A 25,952-nucleotide genomic window follows, 5' to 3' on the forward strand; every position below is an offset into this window, starting at 1 on the left:
CGCTTTAGGCCTCCACCGCCGTGTGCAAAAAAAAAAAAAAAAAAGGTTCAATCAATCAATTTCAACTTCTCGCAGGAAAAAAAAACCTCTCAAAGTTGGAATTGATTGATTGAACTTTTTACTCCCACCCAGTCTGCCTTTACCACTGCAGCCACGCTCACCCAATGGGCCACGCCCACCCAATTGGCCAAACCCACATGATGGGCCACACCCACCTGGCTCCCGATGATACATAAGTGCATTTTGGGTTGCAATTTGGGCACTCGGTCTCTAAAAGGTTCGCCATCACTGGTATAGGGTTTCCTGCCTGAGCAGGGGGTTGGACTAGATGACTTCCAAGGTCTCCTTGTCCTCCTCGTCTTCCTCCTCCTCCTCCTCCTCCTCCTCCTCCTCCTCCTCCTCCTCCTTGTCGTCTTCCTCCTCCTCCTCCTCCTCCTCCTCCTCCTCCTCCTCCTCCTCCTCCTCCTCCTCCTCCTCCTCCTTGTCGTCGTCATCGTCCTCCTCCTCCTTCTTCTTCTTCGACTTTGGACCAGTCCTTCTCAGCTCAACCCACCTCACGTTGTTGTGGGGAAAATAGGAAGAGGAAGGACTATTACGTATGTTCACTGCTTTGACTTATTTATTAAGTAATAAAAGTTGGGATTAAAAAAAATCAAACACAGACAGAAAGAAATGTAACTTCCTCCTTGTTTGGGAGACCCACTCCTGAAGCTAACTCTACCTTGCTGGCTTATATGGCTTTCATTTTGCTAGATAAAGTTATGTCGTGACGTTGTCAGAGGGGGGGAAATCAGTGCTGGAGACAAGCAGTCCCGAATTACAAGCATTATCTCTGACTTTAAACAGTGGTTGCATTTCCAGTAGGTGACTGATTCTCTACCTCAGGAAGGTGTTTGCTTGCAAGGTGAGCTGGCAGTAATGGGAGAAGCCTTTAAGGGCTAAAGTTTCGGGTGTCTCCGAACACAGCCATCCCAGGAAGAATGAGTGGGGGCTGTTTGGTTTCCTTTTAAGATTGCCTCTGTCAGTCACAAAGCCCTTTTGTCCCTTTAATGCATGATGTGACCGGCCTTTGGCTGTTAATCATGTTTCTGTCATCCCCAGATACAAAATAATAGTGTGTGTGGTGGTGGGGGGGTGGGGGGAGTGGAGAAATAGCTGCTCTGGTTCTCAGGCCCCTGAGGATATAAGTTGCTTGGGGCTATCTCTGCCCCAGTTGCCTGGAATGGTTAGGACTGGGTCACTAACAATGAGTCACATTCCTGTCGCAGCTCTCAGTTCGTGGATTCTGCTGAGAACGTGGCTGATGTTACAAGGGTGGTGGGGGAAAACATTTGAATTTTAGTGATTTGGTTTCTTTCTTTGCCCTGGGGGGGGAAAGCAATGCTAACAGTTTAAAAGTAGCATTTCACCCAAATTTATTTTATTTTTATTTTAATTCCATTTATATCCCGCCCTTCTCCGAAGACTCAGGGTGGCTTACCAGCTTAGCAGTAGCCTGCATTCTATGTATATGCCTGCTTATTAGGGCTTTCACACACACACACCCAAGCGGCATTATTACAAAGTCAGCTTAATTGCCCCCAACAATCTGGGTCCTCATTTTACCTACCTCGGAAGGATGGAAGGCTGAGTCAACCTTGAACCTGGTGGGACTCGAACCTGCGCTAATTGCAGGCAGCTGGGGTTACTTAAGGAGGCATTAGCCCACTGCTCCACCAAGGCTCTATACTTGAAATGCTTGGAAAGCTTTTAGATTAAATAACCAAGTGCTGCTTTTTCAGGTTCCCCTATCATATCCAAGTTTCCATCAGGCAAAAAAAAAGGGCTTATTCTTTTTTCGTTATCTCTTATAAACCTAATCAGAATTGTTGCCTTCCTGCTTGAAGCTTCACCGCAACAAGAAGATGTAATTTAATCACATCTTCTAAGATCCTCTCATTAAAATAGACACATCTGGTGGCCGTTCTCTTCTGGTATGCAGTTTTATGAACTGGAATTCTTGGGCTGTGCTTATTTGGGAATGTACCTCAATACGTTAAACACAATTTACTTATAGGTAAATTGGCCCTAGCTCAAGATGCATGTTTATTAAACCATCATTTCCCAGTGCAGTGCTTCTTGGGATGCGTTAGGATTCCAATTTCTAGTATCAATAGAACGTGGCTCCTATTGACGGATGGTCCTCAACAACAACCATTCATTTAGTAGCTATTTGAAGTTACAGTAACACTGAAAAAAGTGTCAGGCCATTTTTCACAGTTAGTGACCGTTGTAGCATCCCCACAGTCATGTGATCAAAATTCAGACCCTTGGCAACCGGCTCATATTTGTGATGTGTGCCGTTTCCCGGGTAATGTGATCACTTTTTGCAATCTTCTGATAAGTAAAGTTAATGGGGAAAGCCAGATTCACTTAACAACCGTGTTACTAACTTTTTACAACTGGAGTGATTCACTTAACAGCGGTGGCAGGAAAGGTTGTAAAATGGAGCAACACTCACTTAACAACCGTCTTGTTTAACAGTATACATTTTAGGCTGAGTTATGGTCGTTAAGTCGAGGACTACATGTACATCTGTCATATGCTTAAATAAGCTTGGATACCGTCTAATGTCCAAACAGCTTTTTAAAAAACTACATCAACCGTACAATTATATAAAACTATCTTTCGGCAACATTACTAATGCCATTTTAAATTTGCTGAAAGACAAAAGCTTTCTTTATCTTCTTCATATATTTCTTTCAAAACATTTTATTACAAAATTAAAATTTGACCATTGTGATTTTGAAGTTCATATTAAAGGATAGGAGCCATAACCGTGATTAAAATATATATTTATTATTACATTAAAAAAAAATTAAGATGCCAACCGGAATCGCTGGGTAGAGAGATGGGCAGCATACAAACTTAATTAGATAACTAAATAAAATGTGCATAACTGTCTTTGTGTTCATTTTAGACCCTTAATTCAAATGTGTGTATTTCGTAACATCACAGTGTGAGTTCTAACATAAATTTTAGATGCCACCCATTTTTGTTATGCAGTTATCTTGGAAAAACAGTTTAAATCAACAGGTTTGCACATGTTTCGGAAAGCATTTGCAGGTTTTAAGAGATTACTAGAAATTAGTATTTCAGAAATATGTAGTATTTCAGGGCCACTGCTAAATACCTAGGATTCTGCTCCAGTGAGCTAACCTGTAAACCCAGGGACGGAAAAGAACAACTATTTTGTGGTTAGATGTTTGTGGTTTCCTCTTTGGGCATCTTGCCACGAGATAAGTACAGTACAAGATTATTGCAGGGTGAATTATATGAAAACAGCTAGTGATACAAAGCAGACTCTTTCCCACAGATCTTCAAATTTGCCAAGTGATTAATGGTCATCTTTTACATTGCTTTTTTTTCCTTTCTTTCCCTTCTTGTTCCCATGCTGACATGTTGAGATGTATCAGTAGGTTTATTGCAGCAACTAAACTTGCTATAAAACTGGGTTGGGTTCTTTAGCACATTTATAACGTACCCCACCCTAAGAGCCCTCAGGAATACCAGACGACAGACCGTGAAATGCCAGGTTCCCCCCTCTTCAGTCCAAAAAACAATTTCAAGTATGCAAGTCTCTGAACCCTTTGAGAAGGCTCCAAGCTTATTTATAGGAGGATTAAATGAGAAACTCTTGGAATCAGGGGTCCCCAACCGCTGGGCCACGGCCTGTTCGAAACCGGACTGTGGGAGAAATGGGCAAGCATAGGAGTGAAGCTCCAGTTGTGCAAAGTTTCACACACGAGTGCCCTTCTGCTCGCCCGAGGGGAGGTTTGCGCGTGACTGCAAGCACCCTCTGCTCGCACGTGAAGCTCCGTTTGTTGAGCGGAGGGAGCGGGTGTGTGCCACTCGCACAAATGGATCTGTGCACGCGTGCGCCTGCCACTCACTCACGCACCAGCCCCCCACCCCTGGGCTGGGCTGCCAAGCTGGAAAAGTTGCACACTGCTGCTCCAAATGAATTCATTTCACTGAGTTCGGCTTCCCCCCCCCCCCCACTACACTTACTATTTGAACCTGGCATGCAAAAAGTACCATTAAGTAGCAACCTGTCGGTTGATACCATAACTAAAGCAAAGTTATATCAAAGTGTTGTGATGTACAAGCAAACCACAGTAATTTTCAATGTTTTTCAGAGATGCAAGGTAAGACATCCTAAAAAAAAATGTTTGTATCAAGAACCGGCAGTAGCGCACCGGACCACAATAGGGAGAGCAATTGTGGGATAATGCCGGACACTTTGACATCACGGGGCAGGCGCACACAGCCTAGGAAGCATGTGGCGGGGAGCAGGACAATGAGGGCTATGCATACATTAACCAACACAGCTGAGCTGGAGGTGATGCATCCAATTACATGCATAATTATATACGCAGTGCTTTTTTTGTACGAAAATAGGTGCCGGAACTCACATGTTGTTAATCTTTTATTTACCTTTCGCACGTAGTCAATCACTGTACACGCACCCACACGCGTCAGTGGTGCAACGAAACCTAATGGTCGCCGCCCACAGTAAGCACTCAGTGCGCGACCACACGACCAATCACAAGCCGAGCAGCGCCACAAGCCGAGCAGTTGGATGAAGTATGCATGCATCAGACTTGACACAAGCAGCCCGCATGCACCGTTTTAATGATTTTTGCCGCCGACCTGCAACGCTCGACAGGGCGGTTCAAGTCCACATGGACCAAACATCAAATTTTCAAAAGTTACTTTTAAAACTTGGAAAATCCATCAAAAACGGTGCTGGAACTCCATTCTGGTGAGTTCTATGACAAAAAAAGCACTGTGTATATGTATATATATATAGAAACTTCTCTATAGTTCTGTGTGTTTTAAAAAAAATCAGGCCCAAGACACCTTTGGCTTATTCAGATACTATACATATAAAATTATGTTGAGATTTGGGGCAGAAGTGATGTTTGTGGTTCTGGAATTCAGGTTTGTGTTGCGCGTTTGCAAAGTAGAGGGATTAGTCCTGTGACAGGCGGGAAAAGGCTTAGCAATCATTTTATCAGCCTTCCTGGGACTGATGGGAAGTTTATGTTTTTTCAGCCCTTTCACAAAATAGAGACCAGACTGTTGACTTTAAAATTCACAGCTAAATAGCAGTGGAAAATCTGCTTTCTAGATTACATTTTAAATTTCATTTCCATAGCCACTTTATTAAGTTATACGTGTGTTGTAATGTCTGAGACTTTTCTTCAGTCCCCTGATGGTTCGCTGTTTGAAGACAGAAATGAGATTTTTTTTGTTCAAGATAAGTTAATGCTGTGGCTGTACAAAACATTGGATAGTTTATATAGAAGAAGCATCACCCGGCATTTATTGCAACCTGTTTTACCCTGTGAGGATAAAAAAGCAATTTGGGGTGTCTGTGAAAAAGATTTTCTTTGCGAGGATGCCAAATTCATCTGTTCCTGGACGCTATGCAGACCACCCAGCCCTCTCATTTCTTCTTCTGGGATAAATGGATCTCACTGGTTATCTTTGTTCTGTCCAGTTATACTTTTTTGAATCTGGATGTGCTAAAAAATGTGGTTTTCATTTCTTCTCCAAAATGTTCTTTTAAAGATGACTTATATATTGACTACAAAGTGATAGCTGGAATGAAAATCTCAACAGCTCGCTAGTTTGCAGTCATAAGCCACTTCACTGGAATTTCTTTGCTTCTGCAGAGTCAAGATGACGATTCGTGCTTAAGATGCTTGGCTTGGAATTAAGCTTGATACCAGGCAATGCTGTATGTACTTTGATTCATTTTGCCAGGAATTTATATCTTGAATTGGAAAAACATCACAAGTGGCCATATGTACTCTCTTGGTGGTCTAGTAGAGCCAGCACTGTGCTGCAGCTGCCAAAAAAGCCATCACAGTGCTAGGCTGCATTTTCAGAGGGATAGAATCAAGATCATGTGAAGTGTTAATACCACTTTACAATGCCTTGGTAAGGCCACACTTGGAATACTGCATCCATTTTTGGTCACCACAATGTAAAAAAGATGTTGAGACTAGAGTACAGAGAAGAGTAACAAAGATGATCAGGGGACTGGAGGCTAAAACATATAAGGAACGGTTGCTGGAATTGGGTATGTCTAGTTTAATGAAGAGAAGGACTAGGGGTGACATGATAGCAGACTTCCAATCTCTCAGGGGCTGCCACAAAGAGGAGGGAGTCAAGCTATTCTCCAAAGCACCTGAAGGCAGGACAAGAAGCAACGGATAGAAACTAACCAAAGAGAGAGAAGCAACCTAGAACTAAGGAGAAATTTCCAGACAGTGAGAACAATTAACCAGTGGAACAACCTGCCTCCAGAAGCAGTGAATGCTCCAACACTGGAAGTTTTTAAGAAGAGACTGGACAGCCATTTGTCTGAAATGGTATAAGGTTTCCTGCCTGAGCAGGGGGTTGAACTAGATGATCCCCAAGGTCCCTTCCAACTTTGTTGTTGTTGTTGTTGTTGTTGTTGTTGTTGTTGTTGTTATTATTATTATTATTATTATTATTATTATTATTATTATTATTATTATTATTATGGTTTCTAGGAAAAGGACCATTGTTGGGGTTCCAGCTGGATCTAGGCACGTCTGTCTGTCTGTCTGTCTGTCTGTCTGTCTGTCTGTCTGTCTGTCTGTCTATCTATCTATCTATCTATCTATCTATCTATCTATCTATCTATCTATCTATCTATCTATCTATCTATCTATGCCACCCATCAGTATGGATATATATTGGATTGGGCAGCTAATAAATTTACACAAATTCAATTAAAGTAAATTGGCCTGGACTCCTGGAGGAATGGCTAGATTGTTAACAAATTCTGTTTAGAATTGTAATATTACAAATCTAAACAACCAAAGATAGATATAAACATGTACAGCTATCGGAGTTCTTAAGGAAAATGTGAAAAGATAAGATATAAACCTTGTATTATTTAATTGCTACTCCTTTTTACATTTACATGTGATTTACACAATAGAAACAACCAGTCACAGATAATTCAGGTTGCTTGAACCTTTACTCTTTTGAAATGTAGTTCCGCCTAAACAAAGTTTCCTGAGTATACTATACAGTTGGTTACTGATTGCATAACTCTTACTGAAATTCTAATATCTCAGCTGTCACATTGACACACGCTTTCTGAATTTTGACATTAAGGTGTAATTGAACCAGTGATCTTTCAAAAGATTTTGCCTATACTCAAGTCATATTAGGTGCACTGTCTCAAAGTAAATTGGTGTGTACGTTACCCGTGTGAGAGTGATTATTTCTGAGGTGAACTCTTCATGTTTACAACATAAACAGTACATTTGCTTTTTCTCAGGAGTAACTTGGCATCCCAGTGTGTGAGGGAGGGAGTGTGTTTTCGTGGGAGAACACCAGCAGTGAATTGTGTCTGTGTGCTTTCTCAATTACTAAAGTGTCTAGCAAATAATTACAAAGGTTTTCACCGAAGGAGCCCTGTCTCTCTTCTGTGATTGATGTGAGGGTAAAGGTTGTGACCTTAGGGTTGAGGAGATTGTGGTGTGTGCAATGGGGCGGTGGGTCTTATCAGCTAGCTCCATTCAGTGTGTACTTTCCTGTTGAGGCTACAAAGCTAGTAAACATTGGTTACCTGGGATGTTAATGTCATCAGTGGGGTTTCTTTGTTTTTGTCACTTGTGAGGATCTGGGGTTTGAGCCTAATTCCTCCAAATCCCAAATTTTTGACATAGACTTTTTTTTTAAATGCCTGTGTGGCACTGGAAGAGTTGGACTGTGGCAAAACAGCATTACTTTATGTTTGATTTGTTGTCTCTATTTAAGCTGGATTCCAGCTGCTTGACTGTCTTTGATTTGGGAATCCTGCTTATGGGACAGAATAGCAGAGCAAGATGTCTGAAAGGTGCTTTTTCGAAAGGCAACTGGACTAGGGGTTTTCTCCCTCCCTCCCTTTGAGGAAGAAGAAATCATTTCGCTACTCATCCAAAAAGTTTCATCAGTTCTGAACTGATGATGCTTCTTGGATCAGAAGTGAAACATCATATTTTTCCTCAAAGGTGGGGAAAAAAAAACCTAGTCCAGTTGCCTTCCGGAAAAGCACTTTTGAGACAATCCTGACCTGGATGACCAAAAATCTCCATAGGTAGTAGATCAAGATGGAGGGAAAAAAAACCCAGATGCTAATAAAAATATTCTTTTTTTATGACCGATGGATTTAAAAAACAAAACAAAACAGAGAGAATACAGATAGTATTGCAACAGTTCATTTAGCAACCGTTCAAAGTTACGACAGCCCTGAAAAAAGTGACATGACCGTTTTTCACACTTACAACCTTTGAAGTATCCCCCTGGTACGTGATCAAAATTCAGAACTCTTGGCAAGTGACTCGTATTTATGATGGTTGTAGCATCCCAGGGTCATGGGATCCCCTTTTGCGACCTTCTGACAAGCAAAGTCAATGAGGAAGCCAGATTCACTTAACAACTCCTATTACTAATTTAACAAGTGCAGGGATTCGCTTTAAGGTCATAAATTGGGGCTGAAGACACTTAGCAAATGTTTCATTTAGCAACAGAAATGTTGCACTCAATTCCGGTCATAGGTCGAGGACTGTAGTGGACAGATTTGGATTTCATTACTGTTGTAATAATTTGCGTTCTTTTCAATCAGATTTTGCAAGATCATCTTTACCGTTAGATTGAGTGATATGATGGTAGTTTTGGGGATATCCTGAAAAGTAGAATATTTTGGGGCATTCCTCCTATTTCTATCTACTCTACTTGATTGGAGGACAAATCTGAATATACTGCATAGCTGTCTTGAGGGCACTGTGTCATTGTCAAAGTTGAATTACATTTCTTCTTCCAGTCCTACTTCATTTGTGAATGTGAGATGAGAACAAGCTGTCATTTTGTTTTCCACAGGCAATAAATTTTTCCAAGCTGCCTAGGGCTTTTTTTCATGAGAGCTTTCCTCTGAACTGTCCTTTAAATTGTCCTCAATATTTTTTTAAAAAGAAAAAAAATAGTATTAAAGTAATATTTGTGCAGCCCGTTTAACTTTCTCATTTTAAAATAGTACCTTTTATTTGCTGTTGCTTAATGAAATTCCTTACTTCAAGACTTAATTGAAGAGACACGTTTGTAGACATATTTTGGTATTAAAGTTTTTTTTAATTTGGTTTTTAATTTTTGTATGGTGGATTTTTTAATTCCCTGTAAACCGCCCTGAGTCCTCAGGGAAAGGGCGGTATATAAATGTAACTAAATAAAATAAATAAAATAAATAAATAAAGTAATTATGTAGTAAGTGTATTGTCAGGAGTGCTGTTTCCAAAGAATGTTCCTGACTATAGCTGCTCACTTATTTGGAAATTAAAATGCCCACTTAGAAACAAACCCCCATTCACATGTCACAGATGATTTGTAACATCCTAATCCGTGTTATGAATCCCTTCATTATTCTCGGTATCTCAGATATAAAATCTGCAAAAATAAAACAAAAGGGGGTTGTGTTACCTAAGAGAAATACATCCCTACTTGAGAATCCTAGTAAGTTTGAAAAAACAGGTGAAAAATCAGCATAGTGTGGTGATGTTTGAGGCCTGAAGTTGGTTCAGATCTGTTCACAGCTGAGAAACTAACTTTACTTTGTTCATCTAGTGCAGACATGTCAGACTCGCGATGTCATGTGACATCGCGCAACGTATCGGGACGGTTTCTCCATGGCCAGCAATGGGGTGGGTGCGGCTTCCACCTGATGCGTTCGCCCCGCGGGCTGGCAGTTTGACACCCCTGATCTAGTGTTACCAAAGTCAATCTCACAGGGCTGTTGCGAGGATAAAAGTGGTAAGAAAGAGACACGTATTAGCTACCCTGAGTTCTTTCAAGAAAGGTGGCTGGGGGATACAGGTGCAATAAATAGTACTGATAGAAGAGAATATTTGTAGCTCAGGATTGAACTATGGAGTTCTTGGTGCTCTCTGAATTTGGTTGGTTTGTTTTTTCTTGCCGGCGCTTCATTGCCAAACTAGGTAACATCATCTGTGCTAGCAGAGAGTGGGATTTGCTCTCATTTTATATAGCAGTGGCTTGCCCTGTCAGTATTGGTAGTGATTGATCAAGGCACTGCCAATGCAGACAAACAAGCTAAACAATAAACAACAACCCAATCAAGGAACTACAAAGATCAGTCCTATCAACCCTGGCAAGGCAAAGCGACAACTGAGGGCCGCATCAGCATTGTGGTTGCCCTCAGGGGGCCGGGTGGGCGTGGTCTGGGTGGGCGTGGCCTACTGGGTGGGCGTGGCTAAAGTGCGTATGGCCTACTGGGTGGGCGTGGCCAGCTCTACATCGTTCGCATCAAGGGTGCCTATGGGGGCCTGGGCAGGAGTGGGACAGATCTGAGGGTCTCTGGCAGGAGGAGGGTCTCTGGGCCAGGGCCAAGGCAGAGGGGGCCATTCCCTCACTGTTTCCAGGATGGCTTCGCGGGCCGCATGAAACCACTTCGCGGGCCGGATCTGGCCCCCGGGCCTTGTGTTTGACATGTCTGCACTAGTATATAAAATAAGGGCAAAGCCCATTCCCTTGTAGCACTGATGATGTTACCAAATTTGGTAATGAAATGTCTGTAAGAGAACACCCAAACTCAAGAGAGCACCAAGAAAACCAAGAGAGCACCAAGCACCCAAATGAATAGTATTTATGGTGTTTATGGTATAGTATTTATGGAACATTACACTTTGTAACATGCCTGGTGGTTTTCTCCAAAAACGAGTGTCTTTCTCGTATTTCATCGCAAGCGTAGCAGAGAGTGGTTATTTTCTCATGTCAGTTTCCACATCTGTTTGGAGCTGGCGTGCATATTCTTTGGTTTATTTAATATTTTCGTTTCTTGGGTTTTTATATTAACTATTAAAATAGTTCTCTTTCAGTCTGAAGACTTCTGAAAGCCATTAATGGTAAAACAACAACAACAACAAAAAAAACGACTAAAAGAAAACAAGTATGGCAAGGATTTAAAATCAGCAGGAAAGGAAGCTAGTGTGTCAGAATTTCCTACAGCCAGAGGCCATTAAAGCTGGGAATTATGGGAGTTATGTCTTACATATTGAGAGGGTTCAGGTTAGGCGAGTCTGACATAAGATAAACAAAGTTCCTTCAGAAGCGGCGAAGCTTTCCGTGTAACCAAGATTATAGCATGCTTTTTGTTCACTTCAAGGGCAAGAGGCGAACGCCATGTTGGACGGTTGATCTTGTTCTAATCCCTGTTTCCTGACCTCTGTAAAAGAGCTCTTTTTGGCATCTTTACTCAATGCATTTGTCTGTTAGCTAACTAAAGCAGCTTTAGAGTGCTTCAATCTAGAATGAAAAACAGCATCTGAAGGATGTTTTTCACCCAGGGAGATATTTCACATTTGATGGGTAATTTCAGAAAGTTTCTTTGCTGCCCCAGTTGGAAGAACAATATTTCAAAATGAAAAATAAGCTACAGTAAAATGTGAAACAATTCCTGTTTCTTTCTACCCATTCCCCCTATCGTCTGGATTCTGTTCCTTCTTGCGGTTTGTGTCGACTGCTTGGACTACGGTTTCTTTTTGAATCTTTTTTTTTAAAAGGTTGGCAAGACTGATCATATTTGGAAAGGTTTTTTTAATTTGTCTTCTCCCATATTTTTTTTTCTTTTAATGGAGGACCTGGAAAACCCAAGCAAATCGCTCTTGACTGGTTGTTTCCTGGTTCTTGCTATCGATGGTTTGTTTTGTCAGGCATGTTTATATACGAAGGTGAAAGCACGAGGGGAAGGAATTGGATATATTTTATGTCACAATCATTTTCATTGCAAACGCAAATAGTTAAGAAGGTTGAAATAACTCTCAGAAAGCCAAAGACAGGGCAGCTCTTATATGATGTTTGTTAATTTGAGGAAGTTTGTAAACAAGGTAATGTATGCCTGTCTATAAAGGTACTATAAAGGTACTAGCAATACTATTATATCCTGAAATGGCTGTGTGATAATAAGCCTGCTTTAGCTAGAGATTCTTGCATCCATACAGACACTGCTTCTGAATGTCCATAATTTAGATCCAAAATGTCAACCGTTGACTTTCATGTTATTTATTGAGATTGTTGATGAACTGTGACATTGCTTTTAATTTGCATCTCTTCTGCTTTCACCTTGAAAGCGTTGTACCGATATGACTTTAGACTTGCTTAGTTTATATCCATTTATAATTTAAATGCTGTTGCAAGAACAACAGCAATTGTTATTAATTAGGGTAAAAGAGTTCTGACAGCTAAAACATAATCTCCGAAACGGCATGTTTTAGAAGACCTAGGAACAGTACCAAAACATAACAGAAAGTTCTCTCTTCCAGAAACATGCACCGTTCTTTTGACGTGACATTTATTGTGAATTTCCCATTCCCCCTTTTCCCCAATCAGAACAGAATGAAAATGCTTACAATAAAAGTAAAAAAGGGCAGGCTCGGAGCTGCGCTTTCCTGAAAATAACCATAATTACAGCTTTCTTGTAAGGAAAGTTACATTTTACTTTTATAATCGTTTCTCTATCTTATAATGCTTGTAATTTTCACTGCGTGTGATGCTTGTTCCCTACGAAAGTGATTATGCCTCACCAGAGGAGCCCTGGACAGGCCCTCTAAATGAGAATTTTTTGAAAGGTTTACAACAAGACACATTTTTTTTTAAAAAATGGAAAAGCTAATTGGTGACATTTAGCCCTACAAAGTGGTGTGGAGACCTCTTGCCTTCGCTCACAATGGGGGTGTGGAGAGAGGATTAGTACACCCGCATTCCCAGTACAAAAGCAATTAGTTTTGGTCGGTGGCTAGACACAAAATGGTTAGATCTCATTGGCACGTCCGAAGTTACTGGAGGCAAATATAGCTCCTGTAATCAGAAATGTGCCTATACAGCAGCTGCAGATTGTACTTGTATACTTGTCTGCGTATCCTTTGAGTAAGGAGAGTTAGAAAATCTTTTCCAAGTTTTTTTCCCCACTCCAACCCCACTCCCCATTTCTCCAATTGTGACTAAATTTAGACAGTATCCCTGTTGGCCCTGATTGCTGGTCACCACGGGAAGATAGCTTTTTCCTGTATCTCCCAGTGAAGCTTACTTGCTTGGTCCATCTGTGTTTGTTGTAAATGTGCTTCTTCTCCTCCATTCACATCTGGCATAATGATACTCTTGGGAGAGGAAACAACTGTTTCTAAATGTAATAAAGAAGCGTGGAGCTGAGTAATCTTCAGATAACTTTAAGAGACACACAATTTTATAGCTGTTTTAAAATCCTACTTTTTTAAAAAAAAACACAAAACTTTATTTAATACGTGGTGCAACCAGACTCAACAAAAAGAAAAGCAAAGGACTCGAGCTGGTTTAGAAACATCTCTTAAATCATTTCTAGGGTGAAACATCATAAATCTATTCTTACGTAATCCTCGACTTAACACAAAAATTTGAGCCCCAAATTTCTGTTGCTAAGTGAGACAGTTGCTTAAGTGAGTTTTGCTCCATTTTGTGACTTTTCTTGCCACAGTGAATCACTGTAGTTGTTCAGTTAGCAACACTGTTGTTAAATGGATCCAGCCTTCCCAGTTGACTTTGCTTGTCAGAAGGTTGCAAAAGGTCATCACATGACCCCAGGACACTGCAACCCTCATAAAAATGAGTCAGTTTGCCAAGTGTCTGAATGTTGATCACATGACCAGTGGGGATGCCACAACAGTTGTAAGTGTGAAAAATGGTCATAAGTCACTTGCTCTCTTCTTGCCTCCGTACGATTCAAATGCATAATATGGTCACCTATTTGACAGGTTTCTATGGTAACTGTGTCTGGCTCATAAGCCAATTTTAATTTCATGGGGGGGGTTTTTGGAAAGAAAGACTTGGGGTGACATGATAACAGTCTTCCAATATTTGAGCGGCAGCCACAACGAAGAGCGGGTCAACTATTTTCCAAAGCACCAGAAGGCAAGACAATGGATGGAAACTAATCAAGGCGAGAAGCAACCTGGAATTAAGGAGAAACTTCCTAACAGTGAAAACAATTAACCATTGGAATGGCTTGCCTTCTGAAGCTGTAGGTGTTCCGACACTGCAGGTTTTTAAGAAGAGACTGGACAGCCATTTGTCTGAAATGGTATGGGAGCCTCCTGCCTGAGCAGGGGCTTGGACTACAAGACCTCCAAGGTCCCTTCCAACTCTGTTATTCTGAAAGGATGTAGTTTGTTGTTGTTGTTGTTAGTTGCGAAGTCATGTCCGACCCATTGCGACCCTATGGACAATGTTCCTCCAGGCCTTCCTGTCCTCTACCATCTTCTGGAGTCCCTTTAAGCTCACGCCTACTGCTTCAGTGACTCCATCCAGCCACCTCATTCTCTGTCGTCCCCTTCTTCTCTTGCCCTCAACCTTTCCCAGCATGAGGCTCTTCTCCAGTGAGTCCTTCCTTCTCATTAGGTGGCCAAAGTATTTGAGTTTTAGCTTCAGGATCTGGCCTTCTAAAGAGCAGTCAGGGTTGATCTCCTCTAGGACTGACCGGTTTGATCGCCTTGCAGTCCAAGGGACTCGCAGGAGTCTTCTCCAGCACCATAGTTCAAAGGCCTCAATTCTTTGGCGCTCAGCCTTTTTTATGGTCACACATGAGCAATTCCACTTTTTCTACAGTTTGCCAACTGAGAACTTCACTTTTATGAAGAAACTGCTGGCAAATTAATTTGAACTTCTCTTAGCAGACAAGAGGGATACTGGGCCGAGGATACAACTGTGTGACTTTCTCTAAGAAGAAAGTGGGTTTTGGCAGGATTTTAAAAGATGAGTTGATCCCCTTAAGGTACAGATTTCTTTGTCGATTTAACAAGCCATAATCGTTATTTTGCTGATTCAAAACGTTGCAAGGCTAAGCCATGATTTCAGCTTCACTGTTGGGAATTCCTTGATATATATAAGGGATTTTATCTGTAGGCAGTTACAGACAAAGCAGTGTTTGTTAACGTAGTGATTGACTGCAGAGTGAAACTTTTCATCTTGATTCTACACTTAAAATAAACTCAGCAGGAATGAGTTTTCCAGATGGGTTGTAACATCTGGAATGCCAGTGCTAGGTTGGAGAAGAAGACCTGACAGGTGGTGTCAGCAGCCTCGAAACAACTTGACAGTTTCTTTGGGTAATGCAAAATGGTGATGTGTTTAACAGCAAATTATAGCCTGATAAATTATTATTTGCTGAGTATATGTAACTAACATACATTGCTTTCAATTCCACTGTCCTTGGAAAGAATTTAGTCTATTCTCAGATATTCTTCATCCCTTAATAGGGCTACAAATTCAAAGTGTCTTGGCTTGAGAGATACAGCATAAAAATATCTTCAGGATTGATCTTTTTAAACTCTCGCTGACATTGTCAGAGCAAAAACCTTTTGACAGGTTTATTCTGGCCACATTGTAACATGCCTGGTAAAGAAATGTAAGTCTTCCTAAGCAACATCTGGGTTTAAAGTTTAAAGGATATTCCCTTTGCAGTACTCTACTCCACAAGATATCTGTGCCTCAGCAGATGTTGAATTACAGCTCCTAAGGTCCCCAGGCATCATGGCCAACGAAATTAAATTGGAACTGAAATTCAGCAACATCAACAGGGCAAGTTCCCATCTCAGCCATATGAACTGGTTGGTGCAGAAATGTGCTTCATTGCTTATCACAGATTGGTTCACGTTTAGAAGGATATACCAGAAGCAGACAGCCATTAAGATTGCTAGTAATTTATCTTAGACTTAGAGGGAACAAGACTGGAACCAGTGCTAATCTGTATTAAAATCAGAACGATCTGGAGTACATAGGTTTTTTCCCCCCTCATTCATAAGGGAAGTTTGATCCCTTTCATTTTATACAGAGGTTTTGTTGCTTCCTAAATATTGTTGTGTTTGTTTTGCAAAACCTTAGCCAAATCCATGTTGCTTTTGTTTATATTATATATTACACATGTGTACATAATAATAAATTGACCTCATTTTTGTACACACAGACCCAAGATGGCTTTTGTGTAGAAATACCTCTCCAGATTTTAATGTTTGTCACATAAAAGACTTATTTAATTAATTATAAAAAAAACTGCTGTTAATGTTACACAGTGGGGCAGATGGTGGTCCTTAACTCACATATCTGATTATTCATGTTGCTAGCAGGCAAATCCCACAGTAAGGGCCACAAATTGCACAGTGCATGAACATATTCAAGTAACTTTTAAGTAACTGGAGCTCCCTCAGTTTACAAAATGAAATTCAATGGTTTAGGCCAGGGGTCTTCAAACTTGGCCCTTTTATGACTTGTGGACTTCAACTCCCAGAATTCCTCAGCCAGGCACGCTGGCTGAGGAATTCTGGGAGTTGCAAGTCCACAAGTCATAAAAGAGCCAAGTTTGAAGACCCCTGATTTAGGCATTCAAAGACATTTAGGCAAGAAAAACCAAATGCACAGGTACAGAATAGGTGGTATCTGACTCAATAGCAGTAACTGTGAGAGGGATCTTGGAGTCCTAGTGGACAATCACTTACATATAGGAGCTAGCAGTGTGCTGCAGCCACCAAAAATGCCAAAGCAATCTTAGGCTACATTAACAGAGGGATAGAATCAAGATCACGTGAGGTATTAGTACCTCTTTAAGGTAAAGGTAAAGGTTCCCCCGCACATGCATGCTAGTCGTTGCCGACTCTAGGGGCCGGTGCTCATCTCCGTTTCAAAGCCGAAGAGCCAGCGCTTGTCCGAGGATGTCTCCGTGGTCATGTGGCCGGCATGACTAGACGCCAAAGGCGCACGGAACGCTGTTACCTTCCCACCGTGGTGGTCCCTATTTTTCTACTTGCATTTTTACGTGCTTTCGAACTGCTAGGTTGGCAGAAGCTGGGACGAGTAACAGGCGCTCACTCTGTTACGCGGCACTCGGGATTCGACCCGCCAGACTGCCGACCATCTGATCGACAAGCTCAGCGTCACAGTATGAAAAAGATGTTGAGACTCTAGAAAGAGTGCAGAGAAGACAAAGATGATTAGGGGGCTAGAGGCTAAAACTTAAGAACAGTTGCAGGAATTGTTTTTTTAATGAAAAAAGAAGAACTAGGGGTGACATAGCAGTGTTCTAATATCTAAGGGGCTGCCACAAAGAAAGGGTGTGTGTGTGTGTGTGTGTGTCAACCTGTTCTCCAAAGCAGATGAAGGCAGGACAAGAAGCAATGGATGGAAATTATCAAGGAGAAGCAAACTAGAACTAAGGAGGAATTTTCTGACAATGAGAACAAGTAACCAGTGGAATGTCTTGCCTTCAGAAGTTGTGGGTGTGCTCCATCACTGGAGGTTTTTAAGAAGAGATTGGACAACCATTTTGTCTGGAATGGTATATATAAGGTCTCCTGCTTGAGCAGGGGGTTGGACTGGAAGATCTCCAAGGTCTCCTCCACTTCTCTTATTTTTTTCTATTATTCTGATTTGTATTTACATTTGTATTCTTCCCTTGGTAATTGTCGGGGTGATTACTGATGGTGAGTTATGGGCTTTCTTTCGAAGAACACTCATGTACCATATAAGCAATATTTTTAATGTTCTTGCAATTTCCCTTTTAAACTGTTGGCTCAACCCAGCTCCAAAACGTATTAGATACAAAATTCAATTACTCATTGTCCCTCAGGTAAAATGGCCTTTAAAGAGGAAATCTGTATTTGAAGCATATTTCCAGCTCTCATAATTGGTGGCTAATATACTAAATGTGTTAAACATCTCAGAGAAAGCGGTCAGTGTAAATAAATGTCCATCTGTACTCTTGTCTAAACATTGAATTTATTAGTTTGATGTAATTTTAAGATTAATTGCTGCCGATTAGGGACACCTGCTGGCAGAATGTTGGAACTATTTGGCAAATGTTGAAATGGAAATCAGAACAACTCTCCCCCCCCCCCCCCCCAAAGCTGGGCTTTGCAAAAACTTGCTGAAGCTGCTAATGTCATTTGGAATGTTTTTTCGTCCTCCTGTTTGCATTACATGTGCTCTTGAAAAGTTATAATATATAATAAAAACCTAGTAACTGCAGACATATTATCCTAAGCTGACTGGCTGGAAGTCTGTGAGAAATAAGTTCTTAAGGCTATGATATTGTAAATTGCCTCTATAGTGAGGTTGTTCTTGGTTACTCATACCCCAAATATGTGATTTTTATTTCAGAAGCAAGGATGGTTTGAAAGGATTTACATTCTCCGCACTAAAGTAAGCAAATCTAAGCAAGTCTCTTCTTAATAGCCTGACCAACTCAAGATGGAGTGAAATTTTGTGCAAATTTAATCTGGTGCACAAGCAACAACCCAACCCGTATGGCAGAATTTGGCCATCCAGAAATGGAGAACCAGAGGCCTGGCAAATCCTGTCCTTGAATTGTAATGTGAATGTCATCAAACCACAGATTTGATGCTAGTTGGGTTTGAATTAAATGAAATCAGCTTTAGTTTTCCAGCCGTGCATGTTTTTTGGATTGCATCTGTGTCACTGCACTTAGAGAACAAGTGGAGCCCTCAAACCAAACAAGATTATGGATGGGGAAACAGGGGGAAAATTAAATAGCATGCAAGACACATGTATTTAAGTTGCTTCTCAGAGGTGCTGAGACTGCTCATAAATTTTCAAAAGACTAGGAAAATCTCTTTTGGGGATTCATTTGCATTGATATTTGAAGATCGGCAGTATCTAAATTTGACAAATAAATATTTTGTGGGTCAGGGCTAGAAGCCCAGAATTTCATTACAGGGAAGTCCTCAGTTTATGACCATAATTTAAGCCTGGAACTACAGTCGTAAGTTGTGCCACTCATTAAGTGGGTCACAGTGCAAACTGTCCCCAGTTTTGCAATCTTTTTGGTGGCAGTCATTAAGTGAATATCTGCATTCTTTACAAACACCACGTTCATTAAGCAAATCCGTTCTCTGCAGCGAGCATTTTTGCCTGGAAACCAGGAGTAGATGCCGGTTTTGCCAAAATAAATCATAAATTGCAATGATGCGACCACCCGATGCTGCAAAAAACCATAAATGCAAATTGTTTGCCAAGGTCCCAAAATGGGATCACATGACCATAGGGTTGGAAGCATCAAAACTTTGAATCTGGCTTATAAGCAGCCCTTGGGAGGTCACTAAGTTTGCGTAGTCACTAAGCAACAGGCCATAAATCAAGGACTACCTGCATTATGTTTCCACAACTCACTTTCTCTTGGTTACCTCATTTCTATATTGGATGGCCACGATATATAAAGTTGTTACGACTTCACACAAATGTGATAAAAAAACCCAGACGTTAGTATTTGTACATGTTTCATATATAGAGAGAAGTACATTCTTTTGTTACTTTCCAAAGTCTTGTTGTCATCAGTGGTACGTTTACAATAGAATATTAAGTCTTGTAATAATAAGCAGGGTTCCCTATTTTTAAAAAAATAAACACATCATTTTGTACCTATGTGAATCTAACATATTAGCAAAAAAGCTAATATGTCTTAACATAGTAGCAAAATGTTAAAACCCTTACCATAAAAGTTTTAAACTGTAAATATCCCGTTTTGTCATACAATTAGAAGCCGTTGTAATATATGTTATAAAAGGAATAATGGAGCACAGGTAGCTAATAAATGTGTTCTCTTTTCTTATCAGATTCATTGTAGGGAAAGAAGAAATTCCCACCCATTCGTATGTACCAGAAGGCGCTTTTGTAAAGCGAGAAAGAAAAATAAAACACTGCAAAGATATAACACAACAAATGAATTTTATTGCTGCTACCAAAAAAATTGTGGACAACATGTGAGTGCAAAACTTTTATTCTTCGTAATGTCTTGTTTTATCTGTACATTATCTTGTGCAATTATAACCTTACACTGCCTCTTTTTTTTATTTTGACCCCAATATTTGTGCTGATTACCTGAAATATTTACATATCTCATTCTGCCACCATTGCATACACGAACCCATTCTGTGCATGCGTACATCTTTCCATTTATTAATGTTTATTTCACAAATCCGGCCTTTTTTAGAGCAAGTAATGAGTGTACATTGCACATGAACAATTGATTGATTTCCTGTTTTTTCCCCCCAGTAGTAATGCCTCAAAAGATCACATGTGGTTTTTAAATTCCTTTTGCAATTCTTCCCCCCCCCCTCCAGTTTTGTTTTATACTTGATTGTATTGGGGAGCTAGAATACAGTGAACTGCCTTGAATGAAAAGAAATCAACATTTTAATTAATGAACATGGCAGTTAGTTACCAGGGAGCAAGCAGGTGATTCATATCTAACCTTTCTATTATAAATGGTGCACAAAAAGAAGAAAATAAAAGGCAAGCTGTACAATTACAATTAAATATTTAAAGCAAACACATTAAAACTTATTTACAACTAAGAAATAGATAGAAATCCATAGTGAAACTTACATCAATAAAGGGATCTTAAAAACCAAAAAGGTGATCTTGCCAGGTGGTAGGAGATCGACAAATCTAATATAAGGTGGCCCTTTTTCAGCATGAGATTTGATCAGATAGCGGGCCAGCAGTTTGACACCCCTGGTCTAGCCTCTTCTTAAAAATCTTAATTAATTATCCTCACTGTCAGGAAGTTTCTCCTTAATTCTAGGTTGCTTCTCAGCTGACTCAGGAATTCTGGGAGTTGAAGTCCATGAGTCATAAAAGAGCCGAGGTTGCCTACCCCTGACCATGGGGATGCTGCAATGGTTATAAGTGTGAAAAATGTTCCTAAGTCACTTTTTCCCAGTGCCATTGTAACTTTGAATGGTCACTAAATCGAGGACTACCTGTATTAGGTGTGTTTGCCATCATGTGCCCTCTGACGTAGAATGGAAAACCTGTGAAGTGGGATGGCCCTAAAGCAGAATGGAGCACCAGCCAGTAAATAGCTTATTCTTGCTAGTTTCCGGAGCAGAAGAGAAAATATGTCAAGATACATTTTACTGTCTGAATTCTCAAGATTCCTGGTTTTTCATGGTATATTTCCTTGAATGAACCAGCCTGTAAAGTTCCAGAAATTAAAAAAAAAGACCCAGTGTTCCATTTTTAGTAGGCTGAAGAGCTCAATTTGGTACATGTTTGGATTAATCCAGGTAAGAAACTTTATTCAACAGCAAATTACCCAAAGCCTTACAAAAAGCTATCACTACTCAGTCAATATCAGCTCCATCAAAAAAACCTCTCACTGCTGGGCTTTAAAAACAAAAAAGTCCTGAACATTCAGCAAACAAGGTGAATAAACCTTCTTTGGTATTTCTAATGTCCCATTTGCACATGTCCCAAAAAACCATTGAGTTCGTAATCCTAATCCTCTATCATGTTTCTCTCCCATATGTTTCCTTTCAGATATAGCTAAGTCTAAATGTCTGTAACTTGATCATGTCCTCATTACCATTTTTGCTACACAAAAGGGACCCGGATAGATGATTTATGACTAATACGCCTTTGCAGCACATAATTCAAAGCTTCCAAAAATATTTGGCACGGTATGAAGACTGAGTAATGTTGTTTTGTGCTGCAACTACCAATATTTGAGTGCAAGAAAATTTCACGTCTTAGAACCAGGATCACATTGATTTCCTTGTCATTCCAGCTGATAATGTCTAACAACTGGATAGCCCTCCATGAAGTATTTATCATTTTCCATTCCTCTGCCAGTTTTCTGCCATAAAACTGCTGGAATCCCCCATGACAGATTTGCACAGTTCTAACGCTTATGGAAAGTGAAGTCCTGTGAACTCGGAAGAATACAAATTTGGCAGGCATATACAGATTCTCTGCTGGAACTGGAAAGCCAAATATATAATCTCCCAAGTAACTTTGTGCCCTTTCTCTGCGGTATTATTTCTTCAGGGAGGTGTATAACAGTGCCAAACACATTCCTGGCTACCTGCTCTCTCAGCTGATGGGGTCCCTTTTTCCCCCATAAACTTAACCTAGAAATGAATAATGGGGTTACATGGTCTTTAAAACGCAGCTGTAGGATGTCACTGAGATTTTTTTTCTTTCTGCCCAGGATGATTGTGTTGTTTGCAGCAAGGTTCTGATGTCCAAGTGAAGGCATGGGAGAAAGCCTGGTCTATTTTTCTTGGGGGGGGGGGGGGAAATGAACACATACATATTCATACATTCTTGCACTGCTATTTTTTAAAAAAAGACGCAGAAGGAATTGATGTTGGAATTAGTAATAAGGCTGAAAGCATAGTTTTCTGCTCATAGGCTGCATATCGGAGGCGATATAGTTCTTAATGGCAATAGCACTTAGACTTTTATACCGCTTTACAGTGCTTTTACAGCCCTCTCTAAGCGGTTTACAGAGTCAGCACATTTTGCCCCCCCCCTGACAATCTGGATCCTCATTTTTACCGACCTCGGAAGGATGGAAGGCTGAGTCAGCCTTGAGCTGGTGAGACTCGAACTGCTGGCAGTGAGCAGTGAGTTGATCAAATCCTGCTTTTCTTACATCCTATAGGTGGGTTTCTTTGTGATATCCCATTGTGCCTTTATTTGTATGAGTTGTGCCGCATTTTCAAAGCTTACTGTTACAGGTATCTACATCTAAGTATCGTAAATAAAACCTTGGTAAATACAAATAATGAAGGACTGATAGGAGAATACTTTGTATGTGTTGGGAAAAAAAAGGAACATGTACGGTACCTGTGGAATGCAGAAGAAATCTAGAGAGTCAACACTGTTTTATTTGCTTTTTCAGATGCAAAAATGGTCCCAGGCACAGATGCTGTAAGCACTATGAAGATAATTGCTTCTCATATTGTATTAAAGTGAGTCAACACTAACCCTTCCATTTGCAGAGAGAAATCTAGAAATTAACAGGGAAATTACAGAAGCTGATGAAAGTTCTGATGGAGTTGTTCCCGCTCTAAATCCTTAATCTGTGGTCTAGAAATGGATATGGTGACCTAGAACGAATGTTAAATTATACATGATTCTTGTCAGACAATCTCTCAAGCCATGTCCTTTTGCCTTAATGGATTAGGTGGACATCGCAGTTGTAACTAGTAAACCATAGTTATGGCAGAGATAGGCAATAGATAAAACACAGGCAGTCCTCTTTAAAAAAAAAATTGATTTTTTCCCCCACTCAGTAATTGGTGAACAGTGCGTTGTCTGGGTTACATTTGTAAATGAATCATTAACAATTAATTTCTATAATCCATATTCCACATATTAATTTTAGTTGATTTCTTCTTTCCCCGAAATAACCTCTTTTGCAAGCATTGGTTTAATACAGTTCTTATTATTTTGATAAATAACAATTAAATGTATAATTCCCCCCCAATATTCCTAAAAACAATAATAATATTAGTATATTTCTTTTCTGTTCAATCATTCTGATTGCTTCATCATAAATCCTGTTACGATCCTTCTTTTAGTTTATTTCTCCCACCAAATTCTAGATATTCTTGCAGGCAGTCCTCTTTTATATGCCATGAATATCACTAGCCACCAGTTTCCAATTATTTTTACCTCCAATAAACACTCAATACTTAATTTACAAATTCTGCTCTACTATTAGAGCAGAACATATGGATCCAGGTATGGTTCTAAGCAGAAAAATGGATGAATTCCTGGGATATAGTTTGCTGTGTTGCAGAAAACCCAGCAAATGCAGGCTCAATATCATAGTTGATTAAACTTTGGTATGTATATCTCATCTTGGTATGTTAGCTATGTGTCACCTGCAGCACATGAGCAGAATATATAGACTAAAACTGCCTTGTGTATGATTATCGGCTAAATGAACACATGATCTTTAACAGCTGTCTGCAATTCCCACGGATGTAAGCAGGGTTTGTTGTGCAACCCTTATAGATGGCAGTGGGCTGAAGTGCAAGACACCAGCTGTGATCACAAATAAAAATGTTGTGGATATTGCCCTGTTTACTTTCTTTTTTACTTCTTTCTTTCTTCTGCACAAAAGTCTGATTCATTGGTATGTTAGCTGCTTAAGAATGCAAGTTAAATTATTGCTTGGGTAAACTTTAGACAGCCCATAGATCAGGGGTGTCAAACTCGCAACATCACGTGATGTGTCATGACGTATCGCAGTTTTTTCCCCGTTGCTGGCAATGGGGTGGGTGCCGTTTCGCCATGACACATCTGGCCTTTGGGCTGACAGTTTGACACCCCTGGCATAGATGCTGAGAGATGTGCATAAATTGGATTGCAATAAGGAGTTTGCAATAAGCATGCTTATCTTATATTTTATACAGGTAATCCTCGACTTACGACCAGTTACTTAGCGATCTTTCAGAGTTATAATGAACCCCCCCAAAAGATATTTATGAACTGGTTCCAAATTTCCCGCACTCCCCATTTGTACATGATCAGTTTACAACAGACATGTCAAACACAAGGCCCGGGGGGCGGATCTGGCCCGCAAAGTGGTTTCATGTGGCCCGCGAAGCCATCCTGGAAACAGTGAGGGAACGGCCCCCACTGCCTTGGCCCTGGCCCAGAGACCCTCCTTCTGCCAGAGACCCTCAGATCTGTCCCACTCCTGCCCAGGCCCCCATAGGCACCCTTGATGTGAACAATGTAGAGCTGGCCACGCCCACCCAGTAGGCCATACGCGCTCTAGCCACGCCCACCCAGTAGGCCACGCCCACCCGCCCCCACCCAACTGGCCCCCTGAGGGCAACCGCAATGCTGATGCGGCCCTCAATGAAATTGAGTTTGACACCCCTGGTTTACACTATTTACACACACACACACACACACACACACACACACACACACACACAAACAGGGTTTACTTCCAGTTTCTGAGAAAAGGGTCCCATGGCAAACAATAGCTTCACTTAATGACCATGGTGTTTGCTTAATAACCACCACAAAAAAAGGCGTAAATTCAGGTTGGTTACCTGTGTGACCCACTTTACAACTGTCATGATTTATGACCATAATTGGTAGCCTCAGTGATGGTTGTAAGTCAAGGACTACTGTAGTTCTGGGTGTCTTAGCGATGCCTTTCCAAAGAATTCTTTTTCTCCAATAACTGTCTCATCTTCTTTTTTAAGTTTTTCCTCCAAAAAATCCAGGACATATTTAAACAACGCAGATTCTCCAGTCTCTTAGAGCAGAGTATTCAACCTTGGCAAGTTTAAGACTTACGGACTTCAACTCCCAGAATTCCTTGGCCAGCCATGCTGGCTGGGAAATTCTAGGAGTTGAAGTCCACAGGTGTTTTGAGTGGAGATTTTATCCCTCATGCTATAGCCACGGAACAAACAAAATGGCTTTCCAGCCTTGATTATTTTGAGGCATTTGCTTGATTGTTGTGGTGGAGAAAATGTTGTTGTGGTGGTTGTTAGTTGCAAAGTTGTGTCCGACCCATCGCGACCCCATGGACAACGTTCCTCCAGGCCTTCCTGTCCTCTACCATCTTCTGGAGTCCATTTAAGCTCACGCCTACTGCTTCCGTGACTCCATCCAGCCACCTCATTCTCTGTCGTCCCTTTCTTCTCTTGCCCTCAACCTTTCCCAGCATTAGGCTCTTCTCCAGTGAGTCCTTCCTTCTCATGAGGTGGCCAAAGTATTTGAGTTTCAACTTCAGGATGTGGCCTTCTAAAGAGCAGTCAGGGTTGATCTCCTCTAGGACTGACCGGTTTGAATGCCTTGCAATCGAAGGGACTCGCAGGAGTCTTCTCCAGCACCATAGTTCAAAGGCCTCAATTCTTTGGCGCTCAGCCTTTCTTATGGGTGGAGAAAATACTGGATTGTTAACAATCGAAGTAACTGTATTTTTTTTTTAAGTAAAGCATCAGGAGGTTTACACTAACAGGTGCAGTGAACTAGCAGCTTCTGCAACTCTAGTTAGAGTAACCTTTTTGGGTGAC

The 25,952-nt window shown here is 40.8% G+C and overlaps 1 protein-coding gene across 1 annotated transcript in view; it reads left to right on the forward strand.

Moving 5' to 3' along the window:
* TMEM135 (transmembrane protein 135) overlaps positions 1 to 25,952 on the forward strand; it is a 167,181-nt gene that overhangs the window by 125,339 nt on the left and 15,890 nt on the right. Inside the window, exons 7-9 of the mRNA XM_083362146.1 lie at positions 18,259 to 18,300; positions 19,731 to 19,877; positions 22,805 to 22,874. Of these exons, the coding sequence (XP_083218272.1) occupies positions 18,259 to 18,300; positions 19,731 to 19,877; positions 22,805 to 22,874 (259 nt within the window). The remainder of the gene's footprint in view (positions 1 to 18,258; positions 18,301 to 19,730; positions 19,878 to 22,804; positions 22,875 to 25,952) is intronic.

This window comes from Vipera ursinii (assembly GCF_947247035.1).
Source record: "Vipera ursinii genome assembly, chromosome: 4".
NCBI lineage: Eukaryota > Metazoa > Chordata > Lepidosauria > Squamata > Viperidae > Vipera > Vipera ursinii.